Genomic DNA, 23459 nt, shown 5'->3' with positions numbered 1-23459 from the left:
GCTGGAAATATTTGGAAGTACAAAGAGCTTTTTCTAATAGAACCAATTTCCAAAATTGTTCTCTGTTCCAGCCTACAATCACTAACTAGCTGAGAATAAAATACATTATAGTGTAGTATATCACAAAAGTCTGGGCTCAAATCCTCAAAAGATTTTTAACTAAAAGATATGTGAATCAACAAGCCCAGTGCAATGGGCTTTTCACGAAAGCTAGGCTAGGACAGAACTAAGGTTTAAACCTGAAAGGGTGTTAGGCTATTTTTTGTTAATAGTCAATGAGTTAAAACAACAACAACAACAACAACAAAAAACAGTAAACTTCACAGAGTTTTGACAAAATAAATGCAGATGGCTGCAGATAATAAGCCTACAAGCAGGTTTTCTGTACCGAACACCCAAATCAAGGCAAATTTCAATGTAACAAAAAATTTTAAATGAAAGGCTAAAAAATAATCAGGGAATGGGGAAAAGCAGGTGATAAATAACTGATTTGTTTTAGGAGTCAAATTTGAAGCTAAAAATAAAAATATTTCAGAATTAGAAGTGACCACTCAAAAATATATTTCGCCCATAAATGATACAGGATGCCTTTGCAAAGGGTTTGGTAGCCTGGGTCTTAGTTGTAGTGGGGTTCAGGAAAGCAGAGCTAAAGTGCTGTTTTTGTAAACTTGAAACCTAAACATCTCCATGAGTTACGATGTCTGTTTATACTCTAAGAAGCTCCTTCTCACATCCTTAAAAGGCAAGCTGCTGAGGAGAGACAGAGTTAGAGGGGATGTTGTTTTTAATCCTGGGGTAAATAAGGCCTTGAACGTCCCGGCTCCTGCCCTGGGTGACCTGGACCAATTTTCTGCTTAGGGTCACTCAGTCACAGGAAGTCGAAGCAAAAGGCCTGAGTTGTTTGTTTGTTTGTTTGAGGGTTGAGGGTTGGTTGGAGAAAAGCTGAGCCTATGAGACCCCAGCAGCAGCACCACCAAATACAAGCTCTCCTTTGCTTCTTTCTCCATGCTCTGTGGAAGGGTCTTTACAGAGCAACAAGTTCCCAGCCTGCTTCTCTCAGAAAGGGGCTGGTGATGGACTCAGGGTTGGGGCAGGGGAGGAGGGAAGAGTCACCCTCCAGCCCCTAAACTCACTCACACACAACCATCAACTTTACACAGCAGCTGCTTTTGACAGAAGATACAGAGGCACTGACCTCCAGTGATCTTAGGAAATAAGAGTCGGAAAGGCTTCTTCTGTAGCTGTGACTTTTTTTTTTTTTTAAGTGTTGGGGAATATATATAAAAAGAGAATTTTGAGACACCCAGAAAAGAGAGAGAAGAAATTGGATAGGTCACTTAACCTCTCTCGATCTCAGCTTGCTCATCTGTGAAATGGGCAAATGGAACTAAAAGCCTTGACTTAGCCCGAACATTCTCTGGTTCTTTATGGTGGGGAAGGGGCTGTGAAAAATGGGCCCAATGCAGACCGATCATTTCACCCTTTTTGGGATGGTGACTCGCACTTCCCAGGATAGGATGGTCATTTCTGCGATGGCCTAGGGGACATTTTGCAAGAGGGTCATACTGTTTGCCTCTGGCCTTAGTTCTCACCCACCCCCCCCCCACACACACACACCCACACACACATTTTCTTTTACTTTTCCCCAAAGGAATTGTTTGCGATTGAACAAGTGGAAGCATAAATAGCTGCGGAACTATTTAGGAAAGTCAATATGCAATTATGCAAAAGTCTATGATAAGGCTCCCTCGGAAGCAGAAAGCACCCGGGAATAAAGAGCGCGTTTCTTCTTCCCTGGCGAGGTCGTTGTGGAATGGCTGCTTCACTGTGCCCTGGGGACGGACAGGACTGGATCTGATTCCATCTCTGTCCCTTTCCTTGACTCTTTCTGTTACTGCCGCTCGCTCTCTCCCTCCTCGCGTTTCTGTCGCCGTCGCTCTGCGCCTCTCCCCTTTCCTTCCCCCTCCCTCCCCCCTGCTCCCCGCCCTCCAGGCCCAGGGCGCGGGGTCCGCCGCCTCCCTGGGTGGTGTGAGCGCCGCGCGCGCCGAGCGGGCGGTGCGGCCGGGAGAGGCCGCCGGCGGTGCCTCCCCTTCCACCCGGCGGCGGAAGAAACCGGGAGAAGGAACCGCATCCATCCCCACACAGTTCTCCCGCGGCCGCTACTCCCATTAGCGCACCTGAAATAATAACCTCGGCCACAGACGCGCGCTTGTTCCAGCCCCTCCAAGGGGCCGCCGCGGGCGCAGGGGGCACTGGGGGGCCTGGGTCCCCGAAGGCTCCCGCGTCCCAAACAGACTCGCAGAGCACACTCGGCCTCGGAGGCGGAAGCGGGAGCCGGGCGGCACCCCGGGGCTCACGGCGCCCCCGGGAAGAACCGTCCAGGAAGGAGGCGAGAAGCTTCCAGAATTAGGCTAATTGGCAAGGGGCGGCGGGGTGAGCCCGTGTCCCCGAATCCTGATGGGGAGAGAGGCGCCCTCGGGTGCTCAGCCCCAAGAACCGGCAGACAGAGCCCGGTACCCCGAGTCGCCGCGTCGGGGTCCGCGAGTCCTTCGAGCTCCGGCTCCCGGGTCGCCACCCCTGCGGCGCAGGCCTGACCCCCCTCCCTCCCTCCCTCCGGCAGAGGCAGGGGCGAACCCCAAAGGAGACGGGATCGCGGTCTAGAATGGTGGGAGGGGGTGCACTGGCAGGAGAGAAAACCTTTGGCTCCTTCCCGACGGTTCGGGGTCCCCAGGGAACACGTTTCCCCAAACCTACCCTCACCCCCCCCAAACCGCGGCCCCCGCGCCCAGCCGGGTGTGAGCAGATTGGGGGGGGCCCCCACCCCGGGCAGCGTATCCTGCCGGGCCCTCCACTCGCCCCGAGGAGTGTGCGCCCCAGGGGGTGCAGGCAGGCCCGGGGCTCTGGGTGGCTCGGCGCCGCGGGACCTGGCACCCCGCCACGCACAGGCGACAGGACAGCCCCGCAGAGCGCTCAGCGGAGGAAGGACCCCAGTCGGCAGAGAGGCCCGGAAGTGGCCGCAGATCTGCCACTAAATGAAGTTATCCAAGATGAGCTCGGAAGAGGGGAGCCTCTCCGGGCTGTGGGCTCGGCTGTGAACCGATTTCTTTGCGGCTTGTACGTCGATATCTTTCATTAGTTGTAAGTTTTCAAATTGGCCCTTTCTCGCATAAATCGCCTGGAAACAAATTATGATTTTTAGCAAGCGTAACCAGAGTTCTGACGTTAATTTTTTTTTAAAAAAGACAAGGAAAGATGATATTTATTTTTCATTTTCAAAATAAGGGCGCGGAAAGGTACCTTTTCAGATATTCACAAGTGAATAACTACTCAGCGGGCGTCCTTCAGTTTCTTCTCGTTCTTTCCTTCTCTGTTTTTCACGCTACTAGAATTCTTTCTGAGCTGCAGAAAGCCTTCGATATTTTTCTTATTCATTGGATAACTCAATGAAATGTTAAAATATTCATTTTTGAATAATCAGTACGATTTTTGCCTGAAGGTTTTCACAAAATATGCCCCTTTATACAGCCCAGCGTGGGTGCTAATCATGACCAGTCTGGCTCATCCTGTGGCTTCAAAGGTAAACGTTTGCGTTTGGTGACTGGAGACGTTCCCCAGCACTCAGTACTTCCACTACTAGTTTAGAATTTCTCAAATGCGTGAATACTTATGATTGGTTCCTGTAAGACTCGTCTATGTTTTCCCGCTATTGTTAGTAGGGTCCTTGTTGTTGTTTTAATCTGGACCATTGGAACCATATGGCATCTTATAAAATAAACTTTCACAATTCAGTTGATTATGCTAAAGTTGAAAAGACACCCACCACAGCCATCACCACCGGCATCCCCCATCCCCAATCACCGCCATCTCTGCAGACCAACTGAAACCATCCTGTACTTTTACACTGCAATGCAAGCAATCTCACTGCTTTAAGTAGTCAGTGTCAACCCAAGTTCTCTGACATATCTATATTTAACACAATATTTTAAAGTCATTCTGACATAGTGCCACATCAAAATGTATATTTGAAGTAGATCATTGAAATATATCTATGCATCAATAAAATGTCCTAAAGCTGTCTCCTTTTCACTACTGGGTTTTTATTAAAGAGTACCCTAATAACTAGTCATGTATTAATAGGTGTTTTTCTTTTTTAATGCAATAGGAATTTTAACTTCAGGAAAGCAGATAAACAGTTTTAAGAGGCTGGTACCCAAGTCTATGTCTCTTCCGCCAAAATCAGCTTGACTTCTCCATATTTTATTGGTGTGGGCTTTATCAGTTCTCTAGAATAATTGTGATTATTCAGGAAATATGTCAATATCAAACAGAGGTCAAAGTTAGCTTCATGAATTTTTTCTTTTTTGGTACAAAGCTTCCATAATGCTAGAGCGCCATAAATATTTTTTAAATCATAACAAAAAATGTATACAATATTTTTAAATGTTTAAGAGAACATCAAACAGTCTCTGTTACACAAAGGCATCTGACTGAATTTCAGCCACACTTTCTCCCACATGTGGTCTCCAAGTGAAAACACTGAAGTTTCATATTTTCGTCCAATAATGCCAAAAGAGGAACTGCACTAAAATTTTTCTAATTACCAATTTCATTCTGTCCCTCCTACAAGTACTTTTCTTGATTACTGAACAATATTACGTTCTGAATTTCAAAAATTAATTTGTACATCCTGGATTACCTAGGCAGTAGACACATTTAACTTGACTGTCAAGCAAATTCACACTCAGAGCCAAGTAACTGCATGCACATGCATGTGCACACACACACACACACATACACATATATTTTTTTCAGAGATGCCAGGCTTGTCCCACCATCTTTTCTTTTTCTTCCCAAGCTGACTTTGTGCACCCCCACACATGCACAACTGTATTAAATGTAGGTTTTAGCCTTGTGCCTTAGTCCAGTGGTTGAAGTGTGCCTATACTTAGTATAATGTCCTAAACTTGGATTTGAACACACTAGTAGGCCACAAAACCTGTCCTGTGAGTCTAAGTTGGGTCCTGTGGTCCTCTCCTATTACTTACCAGCACCAAATCACCCCCCACCTCCCCCAAATACTGGACAAGAAAAAAGTTTCTTAAATCATGGAGACTGTAGTTTTTCCATTGTCCAGTAGACGGCACAAAAGATCAAGCCTTCAAATGAACAATCCACCAAAGCTATTTGGTTTAGCTTGGAGTGTGTTTGAGTGTACTGTTCATCTTAAACAGTCAGCCAGCCTGCGTTGTATCTGTGAAACAGAGAAGCATCCCCAAACTTAAGAAAGCTCCACAAAGTTTTGAAATGTAGCGATATGAAAAAGATTTGTAGATCTGCTCAACAAAATGCTGCTTCAGATAACACAGCAACTGTTATAAATGAGGAGTTTGGAGGGAAATGTTACTGAGAAGTTTATTATTTAAGTTACCTTTAAAGAAATTAAACTGAGAAAAAGTACAAGGCATTTCATTTTTAATTATCTTCTAACAGATGAAGAAAATATTTGCAACCTGAACCTTCAAAATTCTATATTGGAATTTTGCGTGATGTATCTATGCTTTTTATTAAACTTGACACACAACTCAGACCAGAAAATTAAGTACTGTATTTCAAATGGGCTAATGTATACAGGCATATATAATACCTAGTAGAAAGGGGGAAGAAATTTTCTAGAAATTTTGTGAATAGCTTTTGGGGTATATCGGATGAGGAAGCCATAAGAAATAACTTAGTTGAAACTTTGCCTCTCCTAAAGCAATGTGTGACTTTGGCTAATATTTATATTTTACTAAAAGGCTTCTATTTCCCTTTTCATCCTGCAGACGCTCCTTATGTAGAAGTAGGGGGAGAGGGTAAAGTGTGGACTAATAACTCATTTCCCAGTTAATTTTATTAAGAATTTATAGCACTGTTTAGAAAGTTTTAAGACAACCATAAATTTTATTAGGAATATTTTATTAAGCCCTCCATTTAATTAATAACTATAACTTCTGAAAATGTCAGAGCTAGTAATTACGTTAACCAGCGTAATTTTTCCCCCTCTAGAGACCAAAGCATTTTAATGATTTGAAATAGAAAAGTGGTAAGGAAAACACCCCCCCCCCAATTTTTTTTCTTCACTTTTGCATTATCCAGCCCGAATATAGTGACGGGTATTTTCCCTGCAATGACTGGAGAGCCTCAGCTGACCTCTCATTGACTTCTGAACTGGACCCAGACATTCTTTGTTTTCTGAAGCAAAATGCAGTAAACAAATCTCCAGGTTCTTATGGCCCAGATTGCTTTGGGGCACTTGATTAACGTCTTCCCTAATCCTGTCGGTTAACCCCCTTTCATATCACCTAACCAGGTTTCTCCCTTTTATAGACCTCTAAATAGTTTATTTCACTTTTCTCACAGCCACTCATTAGCTTTGACTTTTTGGTACCTTTCTCATATGGCATCCAGGCTCTTATCTCCAACATTCCTCTATTATCTCTAGTAGATTTTAAATCTATTTTCTTTGAACTGTCTTTCCCTTCTCTTATTTCTGTTTTTTGAAATGCAAACGCTAATGTGGGATGAGATTCAGAGGATGAATGTTCTCGAAGAACAAACCCTAAGCCTCCAGCCCACAGGACAACCTAAAGAGTAATCACAACATTTTAACAGGCATCTTAAAGTTAGGTGGCAGATGATAAACCCTTATCATTCTGTGAACACAGCTGCCAAACTCGATTGATTAACAGGCTTTTGTTTATTCTGGGCTTGCAAATACACACACATTTTACCTTAAGAGGTGCCTTTTTAATTTCTGAGGGTTTTGGAGCTGACTCATCAGTGTGAACTTCAGGGACAAAAGCCTAATTCCGGATATAGGTCTTTCCAAAGGCACGATTCCTTATAGGAAAACAGAACACTAGAGGGAAGTTCTCCCGGAGGACTGTACCAACAGCCTAAAGGGGCACTATTTGTTTTAAATGCCTCCTTGCCGGAGGGTCTAAACAATAGAGACCTAGGCCCCAGGCTGCCTCTTTAAAGTCCTCATTCTTTATCTTTGGGAAGATGCTCTGGGATGAGAAGGGTAAGCTGAGTATGGAAGGCCCATGTCAAAAGAACTAGGGGCAAGTGCCAGAACCCTTCACCAGGCCAACTTTTTGCAAAATAAAAGTACTTTTGCCTTAAAAAGCAAGTATCTGAGATAAGCTAAAAAAAGGTACTGCCATAGAACAGCTGTAAATATCAGTACTAGTTTTCTAAGATACCTAGAACTATCCCTTTACCTTTTCCTTTTAATAGATGATTAATTGCTGCCCTGCTAAAGGAGTTTTTTTTTCTTCTTCTTTTTTATGGCTACTATATTGCAACTCCAGAGGTCCTCTGTGCAATTTCTCTCAACCAACTGTAATAACTGTTTGCTAATTGTAAAATCCTTATCCAGAATGAGGTTTGGGCAAACAATTTGTACTACTGTAATTACACTGTAAAAGTGTTCTAGTCTCTCGGTTGTTCAGAATTAATCTTATAAAGGCCTAGGACCATCGGGTTCACAGTTATACGTGGAAAGAAGGGGAGGGAAGGAAGAAGACACTTTTGAAAGCTAATGAGGTTAGTTTAAGCCCACAAACTCAAACTATCTCTTTCTTTAAGGAAAATCTGTTTGTCGGTAATTTAAAGTTGAAGATCATGGCTGAAGAGCGTAATAGTCTTTTACTGCTTGAAGTTTAGGGTTGTGTTGGAAAAGGCGAGATTTACCTGAACCTTCTTTTTCCATCTCTGCTAGAAAACAAAAGAGAGAACTTACCGGAACGCATCAATACAAAATGCATTCTATTGTCAAAGAACTATATATACCAGAACTGGCCTTTTCCACATTTGAAAACGTGGCCGCACACTTGAGGTAACTCCAAACCGGTCGGTCACCTAGGTCTTTCTTTGCCCGAGAACCCGTAGGGCTGTTAAAGACTATGGTGATCGAAATGTATTTCGCAGTAGATTTCTCTCGGTTAAATTATACTTACACAATCTCCTTCGCAGTTCATTTTAGGATCATAAACGTAGCTGTGCCCATGTCGGTGTTTGGCTTGACGCTCCCCTCCCCCCCCCCCCCCACTTCGTGCCCCACTACCGCCAGCCGCGCTGATATCGGGAGGGCCTGCTGGAGAGAAAGAGCTCACAACCCAGCGAGCAGCCGTCGGTAGGCGCTCAGGTGTTGGCCGCTGCCGGCTGGGGTTCCAGGAAGAGCTTGCAGGCGGCCGGCCCAGTTTGGTCTTCTCTGTAATCGGAAAAGGATTGCGTTGGCTGGCCCAGCCAGCGCAGCTTCCCAGGAATTAAACAGAGAAATGGCCTTCTTGAGACCGGGAGGTCCCATCCTGGCCTGAGTTCTGTTTCCAAGTTCACGTTGGGGAAGGGCCGGGGGTGGGGGTTCGGGGTTGCCAAGCAGTGGCACAAAGGCGCTGGTAATTCACCTGGATCCTCTCGGCTCTGACACACGGGCCTGCCTTAACCTCCCGCGTGATGTGTCGAGGCTTTTGTACCAGAAAACTCTACATTTTGCGATGGTGAAAAGTAAAAGATCTTAAAACTTGGGGTGTGGGGGGAGAAAGGAAGAGAGAAGACAGAGATGCAAATGATGGGGGATCCTAGGATGAGTTTTTTTTAACAGTCGGAGCTCTTTCAAGGAAAAACGCATCCGAAGGCGTTGGGTGAACGTGTCAGCCCTTCGGGAACACATGGGGCGAGTACGGCGTCGGGGCGGGGGAGATGTGCGGGAGTCTGGGAAGGCTCTGATGCTCGGCTTTATGAAAACTCCACTTTTGGGGGAACTGGGCGTTGACTCGTGACAAGTATTAAAAGAAGCAATACATGACGCTTAGGGAGGTACGTGCGCTCGGTGGAATCTGATTCCAGATCTACGTTCTGATGCTCGCCCTGTGTGTCCCCTGCTCCTCGAAAGCCCACTTAAACAGAAACTTCAGTCCTGTCTCTCGGACCGATGCGAATTCTCTTTTAGTTTGCGCATTAAGAGTTGGCTTCAATACATTTGAGAGCTCCTAATCTTTTCCAAACTGTCTATGCGGATACGAGCCCCTAATCTTTCTCAAAACTCTTCCCCCTTCCTTCACCTCCCCCGCTTTGGGATGGTCCGCAGCTGGCGGGGTGGGATGAGGGTAGGGGCGATGGGAGCTAGAGGCCGACTGCTCTGGGGGAGTCAGCCTTTTGGCCACCATCAGGGCGGGAATCCGGACTGGCAGTTTGCCTTCCCGGCAGATCGAAGCTCCCTGCTGATCGATTATTTGATAATTGATTTTCCCCGCAGCCAATAAGCTGCTGCCTTGGCGGGAGCGTCTCCTGATTGGCCGAGCCCTCCTCCCCGGCTGCCTACCGAGATTTGGGTGAGCTCATTTTCCACTCGACCGCAGGGGGAGTTTTCTGCGAGGTTTCAGCTGGAGGGAGGAAAAAAAAAATCGTGCTCCGAGCCGAGCGAGCTGCGAGCCCTGCTCCGGGATGTGAGGTTTCCAGCCCGCTGGTCGAGCTGCTGCGGCTGAGCCATCTCGACAGATCAGAGCCGGGCGGGCAGAAAAATAAAAACGAAAATAATAAATATAATAATATAATAATAAAGGGCAGGTTTAGAGCGGGAGAATAAAGAAAAGGAATTTTTTGTTTGTTTAAACCGGAAAATAGGTATTTAAAGGGAGAAAGTTCAAATTAGTGGCTGGTTGGGGCCTCCGAGTTGTGGGTAGGGGCAGCTTTTTGTCTGAAATCTCAGCCCCCGAAGTGAATTTCTTTTTCTTTGGCACTGGGAGTTTTCCCTGAGCCGGACTGGGGATCGGAAAGAGGAGTGGGGGGAAGAAGGACATGGGGAGGAGAGCGCGGGGCGTCGCCGGGGAAAGAGCGTGGCCGAGGCCGGAGCCCCTCGGCGCCTCGAAGACAAAGGCAGCGCGGCTGCAGCCCCAGCCGAGCGCGCCGACCCCGCTGCGCCGCGCTCTGGGCGCACGGCCGCCTCGCCCGGAGCGGGTCGGAGAAAGAGCCTCCCTCCCCGCGGCTCCCTGGCCCAGGCTCCACCCGCGAGGTCTGGCTGCCCAGAGCCCGCGTCGGGTTTCGCTTTCCGGCGATCATAAATAGCTTCGTGTTTGTAAACAGGCGCTGGGGGCACATTCCCGGCTCTGGGCTCATTGTTCCCTCCCTTCCTCTCTCACTTTGCGCAGGACGCCGGGGCTGGGGCTGGAGGCCTCCGGGACTAGGAGGTGGGGGCGTCCAGATCCCCAAAGTGAGAAAACGCAAGCATTTCCTTTCCTTGGGCCGGGTGTCCACCTCTGACAGCAAAAAAAAAAAAAAAAAAAAAAAACTCTAAGGTGGATCTGCAGAAAGCCCCAGCCATCTCCACCCCACGTTCTCGGGACTTCTTAGCACAGCCTTTCCCAGCCCTGCTCCTGCTCCTCCTCCTCTTCGCTCCTGGTTTGACTTTTCTACGTGGTGTGTTTGGTTCTAAGGATCCACTACTTTCTGCACCAGCCCCCCTCCGCCCCGAAAAATACTGGCAGACCCCAATAATTTCGAGGAAAGTCAGGAAGTCAATCCACGGAGCCCTGTGCAAAATAACTCCCGCTGCTGCCTGCCCCGCTTTTATTCCCAATCTATTTCAAGAGAGCTTTGGAGGGAGAGTCTGGAGGGGGAGGGAGAGAAAAGAATACGGAAAATAAAGCCGGCGGCCGGGGGCTACTACCCGCGCTTGTGCGCGTGTGCCCTGGGTGTGTGGGTGTTTGTGCCTGGGCGTGCGATTTAATGGAGCGCCTCTCTGCCTCTCCAGTGCGGCCAGAGCTCGCTTCGCGCACCCACCCCTGCCGAGGAGCCTACTTGCTGCAGCCCAATGCATTGTGTAAGACGCGACCTGTTATGGCCACCACTACTTCCGGGTTCTAGCATTCTGGTCGGAATCCACCTCTCCGCCTGTGCAACACACACTTTACACACGCACGGGGACTGCAAGCGGGCAGCATCGATCGTGGCTCCTTTAAGACAAACTCAGACAGACATTTTTTTTTAACCCTCCTCCTCTAATCTCCCTCCAGTGCAGCAGTTGCAAAGAGGGAGAGAGAGAGAGAGAGCGAGAGAGAGAGAGGGAGAGAGAGAGAAAGAGAGCGAGCGAGAGAAGAGAGAAACTGATTAGGAATTAGGACTGATTCAAGGGAAGCGAGCGCTAGGGCTTTGTGCATTTGAATATTAACATTTGAGGTGTTCTGACCAGAAGAAGACTGAGCGGATGATCATTCATTCACCACGTTGACAACCTCGCCTGTGATTGACAGCCGGAGTGGCAGAAAGCCATGAGATTTGGTAGTTGGGTCTGAGGGGCGCTTTTTTTTTTTTTTAACTGATTTTTTGGGGAGAGAAGATCTGCTTTTTTTTTGCCCCCGCTGCTGTCTTGGAAACGGAGCGCTTTTATGCTCAGTGACTCGGGAGCTTTGCTTCAGGTCCCATAGACCGAAGATCTGGGACCAGTAGCTCACGTTGCTGGAGACGTTAAGGGATTTTTCATCGTGCTTTTTATTTTTTTTTCCGGGGGAGTTTACGTATTTGTTTCTTTTCACACTGGCCTTAAAGAGGATATATTAGAAGTTGAAGTAGGAAGGGAGCCAGGGAGGCCGATGGCGCAAAGGGTACGTATTAAAAAACAATTGTGGAACTCAAATGTGAGATTAAATTGAAACGTGGCTGAAAGACACTGCTAAAAAGTTTCCTTTTTTTCTCTGTCTTTTTGAATGAGGCTCCTAAAGCCGTGGCCTAAAGCGAGAGGATTTATTCAATGCATTTGTAGACTTATGTATATTAACATGTAATTGTTAATTCAAGTAATCAAGTTTTCTATAGATTCCTAACCAGCAGCTATATAAATAAAACTACAAGCTCGGGTAATCATCTGTTTAAAAAACAAAAACAAACAGCGCTAGATACCTAATGTTATATAGCGTGAGCATTCAAGGAGCAGACGTTTAAAGCTATTTTTAAATTAAAATAAGCAGCTAGAAACTTCTGATATGTTATTGATTATGCTCATCTTTAATATCACTGAAAGTATTCAGCATTTTTAAGCAAATAACTTTGTCATAGTACAACGGTTTTGGGGGTCGGAAAGCATTCATCTTTTAAAAGTAATTTTAATGTACATGGTTTTTTATGCAAGGTAATACTTTGTAAGTTTTTCTTAGAAGAGCCCTGCACTAATTGGATACTAAGCACACAACTACTCACTTTAAAAATGCAATACTAATTTCCCCAATATTCCTATTTGAATGGAAATGTAGTGAGAGTAAAGTGAGACAATGACAACCCAACAGAGGTAGTTTCTTAAAAGAAAAGGGGTCTACAAAAAGCCTTCCTTGCATAATTTGTGCCCTGGCCCTCAAAGCCCTGTTTGCAAAAGAAAGTTACTAGGCTGACACATTTTTTCTTTACTCCTTTGGTTCAGGCAAATGTCAGCGTTCTTCCAAACTCTTTTCACACCTCTGGCTTGAAGGAGATGAAAGTGGCAATTCCTCTTTTCTTTGAAAATCATTACACTCTCGGCGCCTCCAAATCTTGGGAAAAGAGCATGCCTGAAATGAAGCAAAGAGGAAAACCTAAATAGCTAAATTTTGCACACAAAAATAATGACAATATGAAAGTAGTTTTTCTGGAGAAGGAAGATGGGGGGGGGGTTTGAATGTGCATTTACTTTTAAATTTGCTTTAAACCTGATGACTAACATTTAGCTCACAGACTTCTAGTCTAGGGGGAAAGTTCATAAGAATAGAAAAAATAGAATAACTGCTCCAACTATACATTTTCTTTAACTTGAGGGGAATATTGCCCAATTCTAAATTCAGCCCCGATGTTGAAGAGAAGCTACCCTTCTCTGAGTTTCACTTATAAGGGAGCCAGTTAGTTTTGTATGATTTAGCAGAGTTTGTCTTGGAGAGCAAAGGAAATGCAGTGTCTTGCAGGACTGCCTAACCCCACGCTGGCAGGCAAATAAAATGAGAAGCCTGTCTGAATTCACGTGCTTGGCTTAGCTGTTCCCATCGTAACTTTTTTTTTTTTTTTTTAATTCCCCCTGATGGGAAGGGTCTGTGAAACTAGGCGGGTTTGCTGTACTGTCCTGGCACGTTTTATTATTGTGATTTTGAATTTCCTCCTCTAGAGACGTGCACGTTTTACCTTCTGCCCTCCGGGAGAATGCCTCCCTTTCTTCCTTCTTTCTTCCTTCCTTTTTTGCCAGAGGATCCTGAATTTCTGGCTAGTTGATAGGGACACAAGTTAGGGCAAGACCATTCAATCTCGCCGAGTCTTACCGAGAATCCTAGAAATTTTACTTCTAAAAATATTTTTTTTAATGAGAAATCTCAGCTTGAGAGATGCAAGGCCACCGAATTCGGGGTTGAAGGATCCAGCTGGACTGACATTATATAAGCTCCGTGCCCTGCCGTTGCCCCATTTGCCTGCCTGGCCTTCTGAACCTGTTTCTCTCCTGTTTGTCATGCAGTACGACGATCTACCCCATTATGGGGGCATGGATGGAGTAGGCATCCCCTCCACGATGTATGGGGACCCGCACGCGGCCAGGTCCATGCAGCCGGTCCACCACCTGAACCACGGGCCTCCTCTGCACTCGCATCAGTATCCGCACACAGCTCACACCAACGCCATGGCTCCCAGCATGGGTTCCTCCGTCAATGACGCTTTAAAGAGAGATAAAGATGCCATTTATGGGTAGGTACGACGGGCAGCAGGCTGAGCAGTTGAGAGGCGATGCTTTCTCTATTTCCCTTTGCCCTCAGTAAGAGGAAAGCCAGAGCCCTCTGGATTGGAGGTACATTATTTGGTGACTTTTCATTCGCTTTGCATGAAGATTTGGGGGAGGCGGCCTGCCATCCCAGACGCCCCCCCCCCGCCCCCATCTCCGCACACGCTCCGCGCCAGTCCAGCGCCCCGCTCCGCCGAGGCCATGCCCGCGGAGGGGTCGCCGTGCAGAAGTTGCCAAATGTCCCTCGTCCCCCCAGACCCCGGCTCGGTAACTCAGCGGGTTGGAGTCCTCACTCACTCGACTTCGCGGGGAGAGTGTTTGGGGGTTTCTAAACGTAGGCGCCTTTGTGTTGGAACGAAACTTTTAGTTTAAAGGAAAATCTTTTAAGCCACTGATTGTTCTGACTTGCTAAGTTTACTCAGCCGCCGTATGCTGGCTCTGCCACCGCACAATAAAATCAAGGCAGGCCAGTTGCAGGTCAGGCAAGGGGGAACATGCTTTGCATTTAGGGAGTTGGACCACTGTAGTCAAGGAGAGGAACTCGCTCTGAATTGTCACAGACCTTAAGAAACTTCTAGCCATTTTAGGACTTTGTGTTCAAAGGCGAAACCTGCAGGATTTAGAAGTAGATGCGGGGTGCTCTCGGGCCGGTGTCGTCTTCCGCTGCAGTTCACACCGTGTTCTCCCGGGCCCTGGGGTTAGACCCTGGACTAGTAAAACCCTCTGAAAGTCACTTGTGCCTACTGTGTGCTGATGTATTGGGGGACCTCTTTTTACTTTGCAGCCACTTTTATTTTTATTTATTTCTTCTTTTGAAAAAAAAAAAATCAGGCAACACTGACCCTCCCTGGCTGAAAACCCTTTCTGCTTTATCTTCTGGTCCCTTGTGCGAAGGGCTTGTTTAAATCCCAGCGTCCTCTCCGCAGTGTTGTTAACTGCAAATCGTTTAGGCTCCGGGACAGAACATTTGGGGAAGCTTTTTGAAAAGGACCCCAAACTGTTAAATTCCCAGCTGGGCTGTGAGAGCTAATAAAAGACTTGAGACACCTCTTTGGGCATTAGAGGAGGCTCTTTTTTTTTTTTTTTTTTTTTGATGGGCTGGGATAAGCGACATCTAGGCCCCTCGCAATACTAGCTGCTTTGCCATTACGCAGGAACAAAACTGAAAGGCTTGACCGCAGGAACATTTGAAGGAACTTTCTTTGGGGGGCGGTGGGGACCATCGGCGAAGGGAGGGAGGTGTGCAGGGAGCCGAGGAGGAGAGCCGTGGGGTCGGGATCGGGAGATGCAGCCCTCTGACAGTCGGTCCCACAACCAGAGAGGTCCTTTCCCCAAGTTAGCTGAGCGCCTGCCACCAAGATCCCCAGAGCCTTGGGCTTCGCGAGACGGCCTTGGAGGAACCCACTTGAAAGAGTTTTCCCACCCCTTGCGCCCCGCGCCTTTCCCCCCCTGCAGGTCCTGGGTGTGCAGAGGAGGGACGAGGGCCGGTCGGGGTGGGAAACTTAATTCAAAATGGCTGCTGGAACCGCTTGGGTTTTATTCTTAGCAAATGTTACCAATTTCTCCGGCCAGATATGGTGAACCGATCCTCAGATACGGTCCATGGCTTAGGGCCTCCGACTTCGGGGGCCCAAGGAGGAAGGGGAGGTGAGCAGTCACCTGGGGGCGCGGGGGAAGGGGAACAAGTAGATGACAAAACCAGGGAGGGGGTCCCCGCCTTGAGCTCGTCCTGCTGTTTTTCTTGGGCGCCTTTTTTCACTGCCGCGGGACTAACCATTGTGTTGTTTGTGACTGTTGTATTTTCTTGCAGACACCCCCTCTTCCCTCTCTTAGCACTGATTTTTGAGAAATGTGAATTAGCTACTTGTACCCCCCGCGAGCCGGGGGTGGCGGGCGGGGACGTCTGCTCGTCAGAGTCATTCAATGAAGATATAGCCGTGTTCGCCAAACAGGTCAGCAAAATCAATGTTTCAAAAGTAAAAGAAAAAAAAAAGAAAAAGAAAAAGAAAGAAAGAAAAGAAAAGAAAGAACCTCCCTCCCTCCCACCCAGCACATTTGCAAAAGTAACCAGCGAACAGTCCGCCCTAAGCCAGGCCTGTTACATCTTCTCTGAGCTTTTCCTCCTAAATGAGTGTCTTTGCGGACGCCTGAAAATCACCCCAGTTCTTACCCACTCCCGCTACCTAACCCGACGCAGAAAGCTCAGTCTGTAAAATGCAACCCCAAAGCCCACGCGCAGGAGCTGCCTTGGACTTGGCGAGCTGGGCAGCGATCTCTCAGAAGCACAGTTGCTGGGAGAAGTAACCCTGTGCTCTGGGCTTGTTTTCGGATTCTTTGACTCACATTGAAGGGTTTCTGCACGGGACGAACTCGGTGTCACAGAGCCTCTCCCGGAGGTTACATCCTGCCCCCGACAGTGTAATGAGGCAAGAAACTAGGAAGGCGACCAGATTTCAAATGTTTCTTTCTCTCCCCCACCCCTTCTCACTTGTATTTAGATTCGCGCAGAAAAACCTCTATTTTCTTCTAATCCAGAACTGGATAACTTGGTAAGAGCGGACCCCTTACTCCCCTCCTCCCACCTTCCCTCCCCCGCCACACAATCCCCCCTCCTCCCAAGCTTTACTTTGAGAGCCCTGAGGTTTCTAGACCGGTATTCCCCTATCTGCAAGTGGGCTGCAAAGGTTTCCATCCACCCGCAAGTGGTCCGGGACAAGGTCCCGGGGAAATAAATTCACCTCGAGAGGGGCCGGGCAAGCCGGCGCGGGGAAACGCGAGCTTTGTTTTTTATGACAGCCGGGCAGCGCGGCTCTAATCAGCCCGGGGATTTATCTCCGGGCCTGTCAGCGTGTGTGCTTAAACTTTGCGGACTTCCCAGCCCTCAAAGTCGCGTCATGAGAGCAGCGACCGGGCCAGAGGCCCCAAACCACCAGTTTATCTGAAAGGTGTGCAGAAGGTGGCAGCAAGTTTGCAGTGTGAAAAGCCACAGGCTGGGGACTGTTGGGAATATTTTCCGTGCACTCCTTGCAAGGAAACACCTAGTCGAGGGATGCGGCCCTTTGGGGGTGGGGTAGGGGCAGTGGGGCTGAGAAAGGCGGGGGGGGGGGAGCCATGGGGGAGGAGAAGGTTTATGATCCCCCCTTAGATGCTTGGTTGTTGTTTTAGCTATTTTTTTCTCCTTAAGAAATATAAACCTCTAGATGGTACCCACTCGCTGCTGTTAAGTTTTAGTGTTATTGCCATAAATCAAAATAACTCTATTTGGGGGGCGGGGGGAGGCTGGCGATGTTAGAGCTGCAACAGCCAATTTTCTGCAAACTAGGAATGGGGCGCTCATTCTTTTTGTATCTTTGCAGATGATTCAAGCCATACAAGTATTAAGGTTTCATCTGTTGGAATTAGAGAAGGTAATTTCTCTAGTTTTTTCTCCTTTTGCTTCCCCCTCATGCCCAAACACACAGAGGGGGAGGGTTCAGAATGGCTGAAGTTCAGGCTTCTGAGACATTTGCATAAATGACTTTCTTTCTGGTAATTAGTGTCAAGGCCAATCTTAGCGTCCATTTCTCTTTGCAGTTTAATTACAATTTTAGCCACTAAAACCGGGATCACAGACGCCCTAGCCTTGTATTCATTCTTAATACCTTGCTGGCTTTGTATAAATAGTTGCAATTCTACGCATCCCCTTTGATGTTTAGAATGCTGTTGCGAGTTTGCTTGCAGGTTATATACCTCTGTGGTCTCTTCTCTTCTTCCTCCTCCTCTTCTTTGCTACCTCTGAGGGGGGAAAAGTTTTGTTTAGTTTTAGTGAGTTTCTGGAAGACAGTCTGAGAGCAGCGGCAGGTCAGACACAGGGGAGAGGCAGAGGGGGAGGAGGAGGAGGCAGGGAGTCTGGAGGAGTGGTGGGGGAGGCACTTTAACCGTTTTGCAGAGACAAAGCAGAGTTGATAGTTGTGTCAATTTCTTGAATCTGAGAATCCTGCACACACCCCACCTTCACACTCAAGAAAGGGTGTGGGATAACGTGATTTTGCTAGCTGTTCCATAAATCTCAGCAATAAAAACTTAATGCATTGTAATTCAAACTAACATTAAATTGCAAGCACACTGGGGTTTCTTGTGAATTTTTGCATGTCAGTGATGCCTGGGTCCTGTAAGAGACCACTCCACTTATGCCTAAATATTTTGAAGCATCCTTTTTCCTTTTTTTTTTAAAAAAAAAAAAAATCAATTCGATAACTTTTTGTGGCTGTAGGGTTTTTTCCCCCATAGCATGAGTCTTTTTTTTTTTTTTTTTCAAGGAAGCATCATAAAATGTGCTTCTTATAGATAGAAATCCTCATGACAAATGTTACAGGGACTTGGGTTGTCAGGCATATATCCTATACCAACACAGTATTGGCCCTTTGGAGATATATATATATATATGTGTATATATATATATATATATATATATATATACACACACATATATATCTATATATCTATAAATTTTTTCTTAGACATGTTGGAAAAGGATTTCTGATAAAGTAACTGGATGAAATTAAATAGTTTACCTTAAATGTCACCCACGCAGGTCACCTCTCTAATGGCCACAGCCCCGGGAGCCGATGAATTTAACACGGGTGTTGAATATGTTGTAGCCTGTGAATCATCTTGTCACTGTCAATTTTCTGCGATATCTCTATTTTGCAAGAAAAGAAAGTTATTCCTAATTCTGGATGCGTCTGAGGGTCTCTGGAGGACAATTGCCCTGTGTTTCCCCTATTTAGAAGTTTGGATCTCACAAGGGGGGTGGATTGCACTTGTCAATGTCATTTATGAACTCCTGATTATATTTCCATTTTTTTATTTCTGTCATAATGTAGGTACACGAATTATGTGACAATTTCTGCCACCGGTATATTAGCTGTTTGAAAGGGAAAATGCCTATCGATTTGGTGATAGACGATAGAGAAGGAGGATCAAAATCAGACAGTGAAGATATAACAAGATCAGCAAATCTAACTGACCAGGTATGCGCTTTTCAATTTCAACATCCCTGGGAGAAAAAAAAAAAAATCTGTATGCATATTGCTTGCTGGGTCACTACCACCTCCTTTTATTATTTGCATATGATTAAGTCCCTTTTAGATACATTTCCATCGAAATGAAAATTTTTGAATAATGTGGCTATTATTGCTTCATTAAGGCTGGCTCTGGGATTCGACCTGGAGAGATGAGCTTGTAAAAGCTTTGCCTGCAAACTTGACCTGTTTCTTGTCGCTTTTAATTTTTGTCTTTATTTTATTTACCCTCTATAATAATGGGAGTGTTAACTGCCAGTGACCGCCTCTGATTGTAGGGCTTTGTTCTGGAGCATTTTTTCCCCCTTCTATCTCGAAGAAAAGAAAAGTGTAGGGTCTGCTTATTTCTTATTTTATTAGGAATAAACCCAAGATAGGTGGTCTAAGAGAGACAGGGAGGGTTTGAAATCTAGCAAATGCTGGCTATTTTCTCCCTGTCTATACGGTTCATTAGCCTGTCTTGTCAGTTTTCCTCAGCCGAACGCTTCTAGACCTCACTGAACATTGCTTTGTGCAGTGCTTGCTGCAAGCTCGCCCATTTTATTGTACTTAATAGAAAAAATAAGACCAGGCCGAGGTTATAAAAACAGATAAATATGGACGTTTCTCCTCCTCCTTTCCACTCATCCTCCAGCTGGTACGTGCTCTGGGCCCTCTGGGTTGGCAGCTTTTGGAAGTGTCAGCGACAGGGGCGCCCCGGGACTCCCTCGGTGTGGCGGGTGGTGGACCTCGCGCCGCCCTGCTCTGAACTGCCGGCCTCTGCTTGCTTCGCCCCCTCCTCTCTCGTCCTCCCTCCAGGCCCTTCTTCCGCTGCTTTGCTAAGTGGGGACGACTTTTATTTGGAGTTGCTGGGGGGGATTTCTCTCTCTCACCCCAACACCGATGTTTGCTCCCAGTCTCTCTCCCCCAGCCCCGCTCCTGTCGCTGTATCTCTGGATTGGTCCAGAGGAGTTGCAAAAATGCACTGAAAGTGAAAACGTGAGGAGTGGGTGAGAGGAAACAGGGCTCAGGACAGCTCTCGGTTGTGAATCGTGGCACCGCGTCTAAAGATTTGGGTGGCCTTCTGTGCCTCTCCACCTATAAGTGAAGGCCCAGAGTTGTTTCTCTTTCTGACTTGGCACGTGAGCCCCGTCTTGGGGGAGAGAGCAGCCTGCCTTTGTTAGGCCAAAGGACAGCCGGTCATGCAGAGTTTTCTTTGCAAGCTCTACCATGATCACGGTTGGCCAGCGGCTGCCTTGCAGACGCCTTGCAGACTCCTTGCCGGAATGCCCGACTCCTCGGTCTTGGTGTCATCTTAAAGTTTGCTTCTCTCCATATCACCCCTTAAAATAAATTCCCGGCTTGGATTTCTCTGGGTAACCCCGCGGCAGAGGCTGAATTCCTCCTTTTCCCACGAGGAGTGGAAGGCAGGCAAAGCTGAGCTTTAAAAGCGCCAACGCGCCGGGTCCTTCCTACTATTTGGCGAGTTGCAAACTTTCGGCAGTGTAGACGACACTCGGAACAGGCAGCCTGCGCGATCCTGGAGCGTCCCCACCGAGGTGGGAAACCTGCAGGCGGCTCCGGGTCCCGGCCCCGCCAGTTGCCCGGCCTCCCGCCTGGTTCAGGCCGCCAGCCCTCACCCCGGAGCTGTTAAATGCAGATTCCGCTGAGGAACCCTCGGGTAACTGCTGTTGAATAAAAATTGTAATCCAACAAGCCTAACTAGAAAATGGGGATTCTAAAAGCTCCGGAGTGCTGGGTACATAAAGCTATCTGAGCAAATTACAAGAATCGCTTAGGGGCATGAATGAAATCAACACTTTAATTGCTTCCAAAATGAAGATTTATACCCCATTTTCTCATCGAATCATTATTTTATTAAAGTCAAAGATAAAGGACCAGAGTTCGGGGTGTTTTGGGGGGGGGGGTACAAAATTGATAAAACATCATTCAGTTCTCCCCCTACTCCTTAGGTACACTGTTACTCGGTTACCTTTATTTGAGATATGCAGATGGGTAGGCAGTGGTCTTGGATAAAAATTCGCACTTTATGCACCTCCCCACCTACAAAATGAGCAGTGTGCGTGCCGCGCCCGCCGCTTCCAAGTGGGCTTCGCAGCTCTGGCTGAGCTCGTGGCACCGTTGGCCTGTGCGCGTGGGCGCACTCGCGTGACCCCTCGGGCTCACCGAAGTCTCCGTTGGTCGTAGGGCAGCAAACCCCAAGCTTGTGCTTTGGAATTGTCCGCTTCCCTGGAGCCAGGAGCGAGAGCGCCTGGGCTCCCTTTGGGGAGGAGCGCGCAGAGCGCGGGGCGCACGCGGGACTGTGCCTGGGCCGCGGGGTGGAGTCCCCTGTGCTGGGAGTTGGGGACGGAGGGACGAGGCACTAGGGCCGCCAGGTGGGCGCCAGTGCTCCCAACTGGAGCCGGCTCGCCGGTCCCCGGGGGCCGGGCCCGGAAAGGACGGCCTCGCCACCTGCCTGCGAATGCGGCCCAGCCAGTCTGAGCCCCGGTGGAACGTGCGCTTCGGGACTGGATGCTTCAGGTGTGGTGCGAGCGCGGGGCCTCGTTAGCTCATTAACCCCTCTGTCTCTAGGGCCTGCCGGCTGCACGGTTTATTTTACTTTACTTTTCTCGTCGGAGGGCGCGAAGGCTGCCACCCGCGCGGGGACTTGGGATCCACGACTTTGATACCAGCCGGTTTCCCGGAGGGCTAAGGCGACGGAAATCTACTTGGCCTTGTAGTGTCGTTAGTTTGGTGGGATTTTTTGTTTTTGTTTTTTTTCTTATCAGATTAAGACGCCAGTAGAAGCCGTAGTCCCGCTCCCACCCCACTCTCAACTCCCTGCCCCCCAGACCCCGAAGTCCCGGGCCCGGGAGTCACCTCCCGCGGGCGCAGGCCTCCCGGGCGCCCTCTCCCGACTGCCACGCTCCCCGCTTGGCACGGACGCTCCCGACGCCCAGGGCCTGGGAGCAGCGAGGGGCACCGGGGGCTTCCGAGCCTCGGCAGGGGGTGAGGGCCGGGCCGGGATCCCGGGAGCGGGCGCAGAGGGGGCCACCGTGCGAGGCGTCGAGGCCAGGGTTGAGCCTGGTTGGCGATGGAGAAGGACGCAGGGCGAGGGGAGGCGGGGCGCGAGTTTGGGGGACCCAGGGTGGAATTGGGGGCGCCAAGAGGGGTTACGGGGGAAGAATCTGGCTGCCCAGTCGCTAGACTTTAGGCCGCACTCCAGGAGGGACCTATCGAATTAAGCCTTCCTTCCCAGGGCTGTTTGTTGCTCTCCAGTCTTTGAATCTAAGCATTTTCCATTTCAAGGAGGGGTCGAGAGAGGGAGTGGAGAGAGGAGCGAGAGTCCCCGGGCCCTGAAGGCCACCAGCCGAGGTGGCCTGGCCTGCTGGTAGCGAGCGGGAGTAGCTTGGCCTGTGCTCGGGCGCCAACCCGGGTTCTCCTACGACCAGTGGGAGGCAAAGAAAAGGTCCCTTTGGATTACAATTTTTATTCAATAGCAGCTCTCCGGGGGGTCCTCGGCTGAATCTGCATTTAACAGCTCCTGTGCAAGGGCTGGCGGGCTGCACAGGGCGCCCTGTTGCCTGTTAATCCAGATTTGTCTCTAATATCTGGGGAGAAGTAATGTGGCTCGCGGAGATGGAACCAGAAAGCCAAGCTCGCCAGGCAGGTTAAATGCCAAGTGCTGCTGAGCTCCCCGGGGAGCGGGGACAGCCGCCGGGGCTGCGTAGCCCAGGCTGGAAAGCGCCAGGCTTCTGGGCCTTGGGGATCAGGGGCAGCCCTGAGCCAGTGCGATTTGGTTCCCCAGTGGGCCAGGGAACGCAGGTGGCGATTGTTTTATTTGAAGAGTCCGGAATGTTGTTTCTAAAGCATAGTTTGAGATAAAATTCTTAAAACTGAACTTGATCGAAAGCACCCCTCCCTGCAAAGTGTGATGGGGATGGCTCCAAGGGAGATTTAAGCTTTCTCTTTTGGGGGAGGTGTTACTAAGGGATGGGGATAGGGAGGCCTAATATTCTTGATGTATTAGATCTGCTGCTTTAGGGGAAGAAAAAAATAGATGAGGCTATGGGATATTTACTAATACTAGGAATGCAAGCAATTTATTTTCATCCAATAAGAAAACTGGATACAAACATCAAGGGTTAGGAAAATGGTCCCTTTGTCAGTTAGTTTGTTTCTAAATGCTTACACATGGACACATCTTATTTAAGTTGTAAGTACTTTTAGGGTCTCAGTTAATGCCTTAATCCTGGAACCTCCGTGTCCACAGGCCTTGCAAGTGATGGGGTCTTGAAACCATCTAACTTTATTTTGATTGTTGTTGTGAGTCATGCAGGGTACTCTTAATTCCCTTTGGAAATATGTCAAAGGGAAATTATGGCAAGATTCTCTTTAATGATTAAATAATAAGGTGTTGACTGCTTGTCACTACAGTGGCTAATTGGGATGTTCATTCTAGGCCCTTTGTTGCTTAGTATCCTTTGATTTCAAAGATAGTTGTTTACCAGGTGTGTTTTTATTGTTGTGTTCTGATTGGCTCTTTGTGTGTAGTTATGTGTGAATGTCAGAGTAGGGATGTATTGATTCTTATTAGGGGCATGTCAAAAACATTTGAGAGGAAAAAAAAGAAGTACAGAGTATATGCAGAT

The 23459-nt window shown here is 48.0% G+C and overlaps 1 protein-coding gene across 4 annotated transcripts in view; it reads left to right on the top strand.

Moving 5' to 3' along the window:
* Nucleotides 1-10909: 10909 nt before the first annotated feature.
* MEIS1 (Meis homeobox 1) overlaps nucleotides 10910-23459 on the top strand; it is a 137770-nt gene continuing 125220 nt past the window's right edge. For all 4 annotated transcript variants that reach the window (XM_059943172.1, XM_059943170.1, XM_059943168.1 and 1 more), the window contains exons 1-6: nucleotides 10910-11642; nucleotides 13505-13731; nucleotides 15576-15717; nucleotides 16264-16314; nucleotides 17122-17172; nucleotides 18631-18777. In XM_059943172.1, the coding sequence (XP_059799155.1) occupies nucleotides 11631-11642; nucleotides 13505-13731; nucleotides 15576-15717; nucleotides 16264-16314; nucleotides 17122-17172; nucleotides 18631-18777 (630 nt within the window). In that variant the 5' untranslated portion in view covers nucleotides 10910-11630. The remainder of the gene's footprint in view (nucleotides 11643-13504; nucleotides 13732-15575; nucleotides 15718-16263; nucleotides 16315-17121; nucleotides 17173-18630; nucleotides 18778-23459) is intronic.

Source organism: Balaenoptera ricei, chromosome 13 (assembly GCF_028023285.1).
Source record: "Balaenoptera ricei isolate mBalRic1 chromosome 13, mBalRic1.hap2, whole genome shotgun sequence".
Taxonomy (NCBI): Eukaryota; Metazoa; Chordata; class Mammalia; order Artiodactyla; family Balaenopteridae; genus Balaenoptera; species Balaenoptera ricei.
The sequence above is the reverse complement of the archived record's forward strand: the minus strand, read 5'-3'. Positions and strand labels throughout refer to the sequence as shown.